The following is a 13144-nucleotide window of genomic DNA, read 5'->3' as shown; positions in this document are numbered from 1 at the left end:
GAGCGAAGCATACTGAGGAGGAGTTTGTGGTCAACTGTGTCAAATGCTGCAGAGAGATCGAGGAGGATCAGTAGGGAGTAGTCACCCCTCGATTTGGCTGACAGTAGGTCGTTTGATACCCTTGTAAGGGCAGTTTCTGTGGAGTGTTGGGGTCGGAAGCCAGACTGTAGGGGGTCGAGGAGAGAGTTCTCTGATAGATAGCTTACAAGGCGGGAGTAAACCAGCCGTTCTAGTAATTTGGAGATGAAGGGGAGGTTTGAGATGGGTCGGTAATTGGCAACGTCAGTTGCGTCAAGAGTCGGCTTCTTTAGCAATGGGGATATGATGGCATGTTTGAAAGAAGAGGGAAAGATGCCAGAGGCCAGAGAGAGGTTGAATATAGTGGTGAGATGCGAGATGACCACTGGGGAGAGGGATCGGAGGAGGTGTGAGGGGAGAGGGTCGCTAGCGCAGGTGGTGGGGCGAGCAGAGAAGAGCAGTTTGGAGACTTCTTCCTCTGTTGCTGGTCTGAGTACAGACAGTGAGCAGGAGCTAGCTGCAGTGCTGACAAGACTAAGGTCAGGGCTAGTCTGGGGTTGGGAGGTTATTTCTTGACGGATGTCATCAATTTTCTTTTTGAAGTAGGCAGCTAGTTCAACAGCACTGAGATCCGTCACCGGGGGCTGCGGTTTAGGGCTGAGAAGGGAGTGAAAAGTATCAAAGAGCTGTTTAGGGTTGTGCGATAGTGAGGAGACGAGAGAGGTGAAATAGACTTGTTTGGCATGGTGGAGGGCGAAGTTGTAGGTTTTGAGCATGAATTTGTAGTGGAGAAAGTCTGCAGACGTTTGCGACTTCCTCCACAGCCGTTCAGCACTTCTAGAGCACCGCCGGATGAAGCGCGTTTGAGGTGTGAGCCAGGGTTGCCGTGGTCTACATCGGATGGCTCGGGTCCTGGGGGGCGCCGCTTCTTCCAGGGCATGTTTGAGAGCGGTGTTGTAGTGAGCGGCGGCCAGGTTGGGGCAGGAGAGGAGAGAGATGGGGGACAGAGAGGACTGTAGGGATTCAGCAAAGTCTTGTGTGTGGATGGCCTCTAAGTTCCTGTAGGTACGATAGGTAGGTGGGTGTGGAGAGATGTTAGGGAGTGTGACAGAGAAAGAGAGGATGTTATGATCTGAGAGTGGGAGAGGGGAGTTAGTGAAGTTGGAAGCAGAGCAAAGCCGGAGGAAGACCAGATCAAGAGTATTGCCATCCCTGTGAGTGGGAGAGGCTGTTAGTTGAGAGAGACCAAGGGAGGAGGTGAGCGAAAGAAGCTGAGAGGCAGATGGGGAGATGGGGTCATTAGTGGGGATGTTAAAATCACCTAAGATGAGGGTTGGGATTTCGCAGGATAGGAAGTGGGGGAGCCAGGCAGCAAAGTGGTCCAAAAACAGGCGAGCAGCACCTGGGGGGCGATAGATGACTGCTACTCGCATGGACAGCGGGCGGAAAAGCCGTAGCATATGTACCTCAAATGAAGGAAAAGTGAGTGAGGGTACAGGGGGGATGACCTGGTAGGTACATTTCGGGGAGAGAAGAGCACCTACTCCTCCGCCACGCCTGTCGTCTGGTCTCGGGGTATGGGAGAACTGCAGGCCATTGTAGGACAGTGCAGCAGGGGAGGCCGTGTCAGACTGCTGTATCCACGTTTCTGTGAGAGCGAGCAGATTAAAAGAATGGGCAGTAAAATAGTCGTGGATGGTGGGGAGTTTGTTACATGCTGACTGGCAATTCCAGAGGGCACATTGAAAGGAGTTGGGGGAGGGTATGCATGGGCTAGCAGTGGGGCTTGAGGGGTGTCCTAGTGAGTCAGGTAGGGGGTAATAGTTAAGAGCAGTGGAGGGAGGGCCAGGATTGGGAGAGATATCCCCAGCTGCTAGTAGCAGCAAAATAGCAAGCGTGAGCAGATGATTAGGAGATTTGTGGGGGTGGCAGTAATGTTTGTTAGTGGTATTAGGGGGTGTGAGGCTTAGTAAGAAAGTATAGAGTGCGTGCGGGCTGTGCATAGGGGAGGACAGGAGAGAGGGGCTGATGTGAATAGTGTGCCCCGGTTGGGGGCACTTGGAAGAGGTTCTGAGACTGAGAGCAAGGATTAGAAGAGAGGTGAAAGCATTTGCAAGAGCTTTGAAACGAGAGGAATTAAAGCAGAGTTTGTGGCGTACCTGTCTCTTGCACTGTTGAACTGCCATGTTAAACTGCATGGAAGTCACACTTAATCACGGGCCCACTTCGTCACAGGGGCCACATGCGTCCACTGCCACATGCGTGTCAGTGAAGGGATTCTACTTTTGAAGCCAAGCTACAGCCAACACCTGGGAGGGACTAGTTCAATTTAGGTTCGTTAAGCGACTGGCTAGTGACCCACCCAGAGGTTTTATGGCTCGCTTACATAATATCCCCACACGCTGAGCCCTGCCGGCCATACATGTCATATGTACTAGTGATATCCACCCACACTGAGCCCTACCGGCCGTACGTGTCATATGTACTAGTGATATCCCCACACGCTGAGCCCTGAATATATTGATGTGTGCCGTCAGTGATAGCCATACATGTAATATGTACTAGTGATATCCCCACACGCTAAGCCCTCCCGGCCGTACATGTAATATGTACTAGTGATATCCCTACACGCTGAGCCCTGCCGGCCGTACATGTAATATGTACTAGTGCTATCCCCACACGCTGAGCCCTGCCGGCCGTACATGTAATATGTACTAGTGCTATCCCCACACGCTGAGCCCTGCCGGCCGTACATGTTATATGTACTAGTGCTATCCCCACACGCTGAGCCCTGCCGGCCGTACATGTCATATGTACTAGTGATATCCACCCACACTGAGCCCTGCCGGCCGTACATGTCATATGTACTAGTGATATCCACCCACACTGAGCCCTGCCGGCCGTACGTGTCATATGTACTAGTGATATCCACCCACACTGAGCCCTGCCGGCCGTACGTGTCATCTGTACTAGTGATATCTACCCACGCTGAGCCCTGCCGGCCGTACGTGTCATATGTACTAGTGATATCCCCACACGCTGAGCCCTGCCGGCCGTACATGTCATATGTACTAGTGATATCCCCACACGCTGAGCCCTGCCGGCCGTACATGTCATATGTACTAGTGATATCCCCACACGCTGAGCCCTGCCGGCCGTACATGTCATATGTACTAGTGATATCCCCACACGCTGAGCCCTGCCGGCCGTACATGTCATATGTACTAGTGATATCCCCACACGCTGAGCCCTGCCGGCCGTACATGTCATATGTACTAGTGATATCCCCACACGCTGAGCCCTGCCGGCCGTACATGTCATATGTACTAGTGATATCCCCACACGCTGAGCCCTGCCGGCCGTACATGTCATATGTACTAGTGATATCCCCACACGCTGAGCCCTGCCGGCCGTACATGTCATATGTACTAGTGATATCCCCACACGCTGAGCCCTGCCGGCCGTACATGTCATATGTACTAGTGATATGCCGGCGCGTCGTATGTACTAGTGATCTGCCGGCCGTACATGTCGTATGTACTAGTGATCTGCCGGCCGTACATGTCGTATGTACTAGTGATATGCCGGCCGTACATGTCGTATGTACTAGTGATATGCCGGCCGTACATGTCGTATGTACTAGTGATATGCCGGCCGTACATGTCGTATGTACTAGTGATATGCCGGCCGTGCATGTCGTATGTACTAGTGATATGCCGGCCGTGCATGTCGTATGTACTAGTGATATGCCGGCCGTACATGTCGTATGTACTAGTGATATGCCGGCCGTACATGTCGTATGTACTAGTGATATGCCGGCCGTACATGTCGTATGTACTAGTGATATGCCGGCCGTACATGTCGTATGTACTAGTGATATGCCGGCCGTACATGTCGTATGTACTAGTGATATGCCGGCCGTACATGTCGTATGTACTAGTGATATGCCGGCCGTACATGTCGTATGTACTAGTGATATGCCGGCCGTACATGTCGTATGTACTAGTGATATGCCGGCGCGTCGTATGTACTAGTGATATGCCGGCGCGTCGTATGTACTAGTGATATGCCGGCGCGTCGTATGTACTAGTGATATGCCGGCGCGTCGAGCCCTGCCGCTCGTGCGTGCCATATGTACTAGTGATGTAGGAAATATGGACGAATACCCCCACAGCGCCACCTATTGGAGGGCAGCATTGTTGCTAGTCACTGTCAGACTCTTCAGACAAGCCGTACAACAATGTCTGGGATTATAATATTTTAGTTTGGTTTTCAATTCCCAGGCATTGTTACAAGGCTTGTCCAAATAGTTTAACATTGACTTGCAGGAATGCTGCCTTCCAATCTGTGGCGCTGTAGAGGTGGTATTCTATTTTGCCATTTGCATATTTCCCGGAGGAGCATGACTGGCCTTATAAGTCTCAAACACCTTATATGTGGTCTCCGTAAAGGGGTTTTCCAGGGAGAATACTACTGATGACCTATCCTCAGGTCAATAGTTGATGTTTGGGGTCCGTCGGAATTCCGACCAATCAGCTGAGCGGGCGTATGCTGTCAGCGCTGCAAATACAGAGCAGAAGCAGTGGAAGTCTCTGCACTGACCACTGTACTGGCCGGCGCTGGTAACTGCAGGCACGGCTTCCATTGAAATCACACGGCAATAGTTCCTAGCAGAGAATACAGAATGTTGCCGACGGTGTGTCAGCGGCTCCCTGAACTGCTTCCACCATCACCGGGGACACAGGCACATCATTAAGACAGCAAACATCCTAAGGCTCATTTAGACACAATTATCGCTCAAAAGGTGACGCTGAAGCGATCATTGTTGGGTCATTTGCATCCTAAGATGAACCTTGCGCTGCCAGCAGAGGATGCAGAAGACAAGCGGGGTGGACCTGCTTGTCTTCTGCATCCAGATGTTTTCTGCACCGAGCGCCCGCCTGTTATACAGCTGAGCGCTCCATGCGGGGTATGGAGAACAGAGCTGGACCGCTCCGCTCTTCATACCCTGCCTGTCATCAGGGAGCAGGATACAGCTGGAACAATAGTATCAGCTGTATCCCGCTGTGAATCCCTGATAGGACTCATCATCAGCACGCTGAAAGACAACAATGAGCGACGGGGTAACGAAAACTGCACGATGTAAGTGCAGCTACACACAACGATGATCGCTCAAGACATTTTTGAGTGAATTTTGACCCATAATCGTTGTATCTAAATGGTCATTTTTCACTTTCTAAAAGTGTTTCCGAAACTTTTTAGCCTTGGGAAAAAATTGTTATCCAACCAAAGAGAGGGTGTGGTTAGGGGGCGTGGCTTATGACAACATATGACTTCACTCCCATGGCCCCTGTAGTAATGGCTCCCCTTCTCAGTGGCCCCCATAGTGATAGCGCCCCACTTTTATGCTCTCATCAGGTATAATGCTCCTCATTGATCCATCATATTGCCCCCGTCATTAATAATCTCCCCTTGTTGCCTCGTCATTCATATTGCTTCTAAATGTCTGTATTTCTTGTCGTTTAGGTGACCCCCTTGATGTGACCGCGAGTTTCTCAAGGTATCTGTTGTTGACCTTTATTATTATTGTACAATCTCAATGGCGGTTTGTAGTTTTTTGCATGTTAAACTAAAAGCGTGTTTTTTGTATTTTGGTGAAATTGTTAGATTTTCAATATTTAATGTCCCACTGCAGGTTTTTTTTTCTCTAAAAGGAAAAGTGTGAACCAATGGCTGCAGCGCTGATGGCTTTTGACGCTTGCCCTACGCGAATAGAACGCGGTCTTACCCCGATCTGAAAGCAGCGCAGCTTCTGCCGCCTCGTCCGCCATGTAGCAGCGTTTTCATAACCTACTTTCTTTCTCCCTCTGCAGCCCTGAAGGAGATGCCATCAAGGTGTTTGTGAGGGTTCGACCTCCTATGGACCAGAGCCTGGCTGGGGGCGATGGGGATCACGGACTTTGCCTCTCTGTGTTGAACCCGAACACAATCCGTCTGCACTCTAAACCCGAGCCCAAGATTTTTACCTTCGATCATGTGGCAAATACCGATGCAACTCAGGTGAGCGCAGAATGTAATGTAAAGGCATCTTCTGGCTGTGTGGAGCGTCTACCATCACAGTGTGGGGCGCTGATCTCATCTGGTTTGTGGTCTCCATTCATAATGGACACTACAGAGCTGTCCCAGCGACCTGCTGGGGGTCGGATAATGTACCCAAACTGTAAGTAGTCTAACGGGTAATGTCACTATCTATGCCAGAAGCGCACAGAATACGTTCTGAATAGAACCCATTGCTTTCAATAAGTGTGCGTGTTTTGTGGCACATTTCGGTTGCACGATGAAATACATGACACGTTCTATTTTATGCGCAGCACAAGAGCCCATTGAAATCAGGGGGTTTGTGTAAATGCACGCGACATATGCAGAAAACCTGTGTATTAGCACTTATGCACAAAAAATTAATGTGGTTTTTGTTTTTTTTTGCGTATTTGTACAAACGCCCCGTGTATTTGCGCGCACATACACAGTGATAGGGGCGGAATACGCTGGCGTAAGCTGATTTCAACCACGCAAATACGTGTCAACCCGGGCCTAACGGCTGTGTTTCCAAATGTAGAAGTGCTTCACGCCATCTATTTTCTTGCTGGGGAACATAGAGATGTCACACAGATTCCCTGTAGACATAGGTGGCTTACGGCCCTTCTGGACAGAATGAGAAACTCACAATTCTCATTTGCCCAAGCGGACGAACTGGGGGGAAAAAGCTAAAAAATATATTTTTTTTTACATTTTTATTTTATTTTACTATGTTCCCCATGACGTCATATAAGACATCTGGAGGACATGTTGTTTTTTTTGTTTGTGTTTTTTTTACTTGACACTTTCCCGTTGTAGCTGGGGGCATTCAAAGCAGCCGCAGTTACAGGGGAAAACATCCCCCCGTAGTGACAATAGTAACTGGCAGAGCTGATCGGGGTCTTCTAGGACCGTGCAGCTCTGCTGTTCCACGAAATCCTGGCGGTCACATGACTGACGGCTCATGTAGTGGAAGTTCCACTTCTTAGTACATAGCGCTCATTGAGCGCTGTTTACTCGGGAAAGGAGAAGGTTGAAAGGGTTAAAGAAGAAAAACCCGCCTGCCTTCTCCTCCTCTGGGTTATCATCTGTGACTAACAGCTGACAACAAGACATTCTCCTGTTTGATTGCAGAGCGGCGGCTTTAAACCCATGCTGTATTTTTACTATCAGCTGGGATTAAAGCCCAGGAGCAAATTTACTGTGCTTGATCCCTAATGGGTTAAATATTCACTGAACAAACCACCCGACAATATCCTGCACAAATGAGAGAAAACTGTACTTTTTCCTGTTCTTAATAAGATCTGTAAAATGTATTATCAACTTAAATATGCAGCCCGTATGTGCCGCAAGAAGTAAAAAAAAAATAGGTGGACAAATATACAAAAAAAATTACCTTTTGTAATGCACCATTCCAAAATATGGAGTATGGCTGCGGGCACAAAGGCCGAAAACACCTCCGATCATAAGATTCCGTCTCACTGAACGCACGCTCAGCACTTCACCAAACCTTCATGGAGTACAAAAGTGCTGGTGGTGAGTAATGCATCAAAGGGCAGCGGGGAGGGTGAGGAGAAGCCCGTAGGGAGAACGGAGCGTGCTGCACTATATATGTAGTCAGAAGCCGTTCCCCACCGGCAGCACCTCGGTCTGCAGGGCGCTTTGAATTACAATTTTGGATACTTTTTGTAAATGTATGTAGTTTTTTTTCTTAAACTTGATAACTTTTTAAACGATCATATTAACTATCATGACCATCTTGTACTCGAGGCCCAGTGGGTATTTTCTGTACTGTATTTAGTGACCCTCGAGGTCCCAGAAGCGCTTGGAAGCTCAAGTGTCTTATTGTCTTCTAATGATGTCTTTTAGGAATCTGTCTTCTCAGGCGTGGCCAAAAACATTGTGGAGTCCTGCATGAACGGCTACAACGGCACCATTTTTGCCTAGTAAGTTAAAAATTCTGAAACGTACTATTACTTAGACGACAATTGGTTTATAGATTTGCCGAGAGCATTTCACACCTATCTTTTGTTTGACCTCTGCACAGTGCGAGCAAAAAACAGATTTCCATCGCTTGTTCCCTCACATCAATACGTCCATCAATAATGGGGCACATTTACGAAAGCTTTAACACCCTTTTTGGAGTAAAGTCAAAATTTTTTGCGCAAAAAGGTATTTGCACAAAAAAATGTACAACCTTTTTTTTAGCTTTCTGTGTCGGTATCACCACTTTTTAGAAAAGTGTGTGGGGCTTGTCAAGAGTGGGAGTATCCCCTCAAAACCAACCGATTAGTTTATAATGTACGCCAGGTAGGACACTTCTGAGTTGCTGGAATGTACTGAATACATGAAGAGTTGTGCCCATGTTCATGTATTTAAGCGCTGCGGAATAAGTTGGCGCCATACGAATAACAAGATTTATTTATTTTATCAATGGTTCTACTCTGATCGTATTACAGGTGCGAAAATTGCGCGTGTAATACGCCATTCAAATATGCTTGGCAGAACAAGCCCTTAGTCAGCATTAAAGGGGTTTTCCAGTGAAATACTATTGATGACCTATCATCAGAATAGGTCATTGATACTTGATCGACCGGGGTCTGCCATTCGGGATCCCGACCGATCAGTTTAGTGGGCACATGCTGCCAGTGCCGCAATAACAGAGGTCGGAGTGGAAGTCTCTACACCAAACTGTGTAGTGGCTAGTCCTTGTAACTGCAGGCACGGCTCTCATTGTTTACAATGAGAGCCTTGCCGGCCACTGCACCGAGGCTGGCACGGAGGCTCATGCTCCGACCTCTGTGTTATTGCGGCACTGACAGCATGCGCCCACTCAACGGATTGGTCAGGGTGCCGAGTGGTGACACCCGACCTATCCTGATGATAGGTCATCAATAGTATTTTACTTGGAAACCCCCTTTAACTTTTCAGCAACTTGTGCTTCTGTAGCCCTGGGAGTGGACCAGACCGGGTATCATTAAACCTTGGGCACCCATGACCCTGTTGGTGGTTCACTGGTTATCTCCCGATGGGTTCACCCAGCAGTGCGCAGCGCTTTGCGTACTTGTTGCTTGCTGTCAATCCCCAAACACTATCTTGGCGTGTGTCCGTTATACGCACCAAGGTAGTGCCTGCTGCAATACTTTTTGCATGTGCATTTCATGTCGTGTGGGAGTTACAATCGAAAGTAATGTAACGTTTTCTGCCGCTGGATGTTATGGATCTCTTCGGATGGACGCAGGCCTTGCTGTTTGTGACCGAGCCGTTTTGGCTGCCATTTCTGAATCGGGCTGTAAACAAAATGTTTAGCAGGTGGTTTCGTAGCTGCAATGTGTCGGCGAAGGCCTCTCGCGTTTTCTTAATTGATTTGCTTCGCACATAGAAAACCGTTAAAGGGGTGGTCTCGCGAAACCAAGTGGGGGTATACACTTCCGTATGGCCATATTAATGCACTTTGTAATGTACATTGTGCATTAAATATGAGCCATACAGAAGTTATTCCACTTACCTGCTCCGTTGCTAGCGTCCTCGTCTCCATGGTTCCGTCTAAATTCGCTGGCAGCTTGCTTTTTTAGACGCGCTTGCGCAGTCCGGTCTTCTCCATTCAGCACGAGCCGCTTCAGTGTGCTCCCCGCTACAGCTCTTCTGCGCATGCGCAGACGAGCTGTCACTGCTCGGGAGCGCGCTGAAGCGGCCATTCTGCACCATCCTCTGTTAGAGGAAGGTGCAGAAACTGGAGCTGCCCAGCGGAGAAGCCCAGCCCAGCCCAGCAGCCCCGAGAAGCCTCCCAGGTAAGTGATGGGTCGGGGGGCTGTCGCTGCGCCGGGGGGGGGCTGTCGCTGCGCCGGGGGGGGGCTGTCGCTGCGCCGGGGGGGCTGCCGCTGCGCCGGGGGGGGGCTGCCGCTGCGCCGGGCTGCGCCGGGGGGGCTGTCGCTAGGCCGGGGGGGCTGTCGCTAGGCCGGGGGGGGCTGCCGCTGTGATGGGGGGGCTGTCGCTAGGCCGGGGGGGCTGTCGCTAGGTCGGGGGGGGCTGCCGCTAGGCCGGGGGAACTAGCGCTGGGCTCCGGAACCTAGCGCTGGGCTCCGGGGCCTTCACCTGGGCTGAGGGTCTAGCGCTGGGGAGCCGGGGGCTAGCGCCGGTTACCTGCTGTCTGGTCGGCGGCTGCGGGGCGTCTGGTCGGCGGCTGCGATGCGTCCGGTTGCCATGGAGACACAGCTGGCGGCGTCTCGGGAGCGCGCACGTCGGGCTGCAGCGAGCGACGGGGAAAGAGCCGGCGGCCATCTTGAGGAAACTTTTATAAGTTGCTGAAACGCTGGAACGGTAAGTACGAACCAGCTAGAAATGTCATTTACAGGGGGGCTTTGTAATGTATGTTTAATGGGGGGGACTGGGCAAAAAAAAAAATTAACTGCTTCCTCGAGACATCTCCTTTAAGGAGATTTATGAAAGCTGTCAAAAGAAAATCTGTTGCCCATTAGACCAATCATAGCAGCTTTCCTTTCTTATAATTTTGAGGATAAAATGAAAGTACTACAGCTTCCTCCAAGGAGTGTGGCGCCAGGATCACAGGCGGGTTACTTTTCCGTGGCCCACCCTGTACTGTCCTGGTGGGACAGGTCTCCGCTGTCATTGGACAAATAGATTTTGTTATCCAGTACGATGAGGGCCTCACTGCAGCGTTGGCTAAAGCCAGTAAACCGAGAGAAGGGAGTATTCAGGCATCCGTAACTAGTCATCAACGGCAGATGCCAGCAGGAAGGGCTTGGGGGGCTGATGTGTCTCAACAATGTCTTCAGGGCACTTGGACTCAAGGCCCATTTATACACAAAAATCGTTCAAGCGGCTGAAAATGAGCGCTAATCATTACATGTAAACGCGGGCATCGGGCACGTTTCGTTTGAATGATTTTAAGGCCGACTTAAAATCTATCATCCATGCACTGAGAGATAACGCAAAAACATTTATCTCATAGACCGCAGGCTCTTCTCCCGGAATAGCTGGGAGAAAAAAATTGCAATCTGCCAGCAGCCAAGAGGAGAACAATGCAGCTGTTTGCACAACTGGGTGTGTGTTTAAACACATACTGGGCTCTGAAAACAGCTCCTGGAGCCCTTATACATGCAAATGAAGTTGATAGTGTTAATGGCCATTAAAACTTTATGTAAATAGATCGCTAAATCTTTCAGTCGTTTTACACGCAAAGAAAATCTTTTGAAGGGCCTTAAGTCTGCTTCTTTAACTGCCTAGGATTAAAGGTGGTCTGGGAGTTTCTCACACAAGCAGCGTGTTTTGATATGGGGCTCACGTGTAAGGATCTACTCCAACAATGTGACCATGATGGCCCATCATTATCAAAGTTCCAAACGGACTGCTTTTGACTACAAGCTCTTACCTTAAAGGACTCCTCCAGCACGCAGGCTGACTATGTAAAGGGATTGTGGAGTTTCAAAATAAGAACTTTTAACTGTTGAGCATGAGTAAAAATAACACATACTCACCTGTCCTTGGTCCCTGGGGTACAGCTCATTGGTTCCCACTGCTCTGCTCCCTGCAGCCTTAAGTCAGGTGACCTCTGCAGCCAATCGGAGGCTGTTTAGCAAATCTGCGGAGCTGCTACATAGTCAATTATTTACGCTTTTGCAAAACATTACAGTCTTATCCAATAAGCTCTTGCGTTCAGGAGACGCGTTCTTCATGCCGTTACCGATAACGGAGCGTTCCCACAGCATTTTTACTACACTGGGGGCTTCTGCTTGGGGGTTACGTCACAGGGGTCAAAAACAGCACTGATGGATACAGCGAACGGAAACGTTCACTGTCTATAGTAACCAACCATTTTCGTGTTCTTTTGGCAGGGTTTCCACTAGCTTGTTATATTTGGAGCATACAGTAGCATCGTCTGCTAAGGTAGGTACTGTATGCTCCAAATATAACAAATTAATGACAGTGCTGTTCTCAGCACCTATGACGGAATCCCACAGCTTAAAACGCCTTGGGAACGCTACCTCAGTCTCTAATCTTCTTCTTTTTTCTTTTTTGGCTCAGTATGTTGAGGCAGGAAAGAAATGTTACTGCATTGGGTACTGCACTGTAGTGCAACATGGTGGCTCCATAGCACAAAGCAGAAGGCTGTACTGATTCTGAGCACATGACTCGGCCTCATGCATTGGGCCTTGGTGGGAACGAAGTGTCAACTACATACAGCGTTACTTTAGAGATGGGTGATGTGTCTACATCCTGATTATGGTTACTAATGCATTCAGCACGGTGATGCTATTCCTTTCTCTTTTAGTGGCCAGACGGGGTCAGGGAAGACCTTTACAATGCTGGGTAAGAACTGCCAGTTTACATTGTATCTAACACTTCTGATAACTAGTTGTTAGGAAGGTTTTCACATTTGTTTGACATTTTTCCCTTAATTGGAATTGGACAGGAATGTACACTTTGTGAAAAAATCACTTGGAAGGAGTTGTCAAAATCAGATGAAACTTTCTATCTATAATTGTAATTACAATATCTGAGCACAAAGACCAGTTATTGCGGAAAACTTACCCCATGAAGGGAGGCTCTAGTACCCTGTTGGGCCACCTCTAGCTTGGATACAAGATGTGATACGGGGGGCATGGAGGCCCTAATACCCTAGTGTATCACCTCTAGCTTGGATACAAGATGTGATACGGGGGGCATGGAGGCTCTAGTACCCTGTTGTACTGCCTCTAGCTTGGATACAAGATGTGATACGGGGGGCATGGAGGCTCTAGTACCCTGTTGGGTCACCTCTAGCTTGGATACAAGATGTGATACAGGCGAACAGGGAGGCTCTAGTACCCTGTTGGGCCACCTCTAGCTTGGATACAAGATGTGATACGGGAGGCATGGAGGCTCTAGTACCCTGTTGTACCGCCTCTAGCTTGGATACAAGATGTGATACGGGGGGCATGGAGGCACTAGTACCCTGTTGTACCACCTCTAGCTTGGATACAAGATGTGATACAGGGGGCATGGAGGCTCTAGTACCCTGTTGCACTGCCTCTAGCTTGGATACAAGATG

At 49.3% G+C, this 13144-nt stretch overlaps 1 protein-coding gene across 1 annotated transcript in view; it reads left to right on the top strand.

Annotated features, from left to right (window-relative positions):
• KIF15 (kinesin family member 15) overlaps positions 1-13144 on the top strand; it is a 90735-nt gene that overhangs the window by 2044 nt on the left and 75547 nt on the right. Inside the window, exons 2-5 of the mRNA XM_066585129.1 lie at positions 5545-5578; positions 5892-6078; positions 7963-8039; positions 12386-12423. Of these exons, the coding sequence (XP_066441226.1) occupies positions 5545-5578; positions 5892-6078; positions 7963-8039; positions 12386-12423 (336 nt within the window). The remainder of the gene's footprint in view (positions 1-5544; positions 5579-5891; positions 6079-7962; positions 8040-12385; positions 12424-13144) is intronic.

Source organism: Eleutherodactylus coqui, chromosome 12 (genome assembly GCF_035609145.1).
Source record: "Eleutherodactylus coqui strain aEleCoq1 chromosome 12, aEleCoq1.hap1, whole genome shotgun sequence".
NCBI classification, from domain to species: Eukaryota; Metazoa; Chordata; class Amphibia; order Anura; family Eleutherodactylidae; genus Eleutherodactylus; species Eleutherodactylus coqui.
Note: the sequence above shows the minus strand (reverse complement) of the source record. Positions and strands in the feature narration are given on the sequence as shown.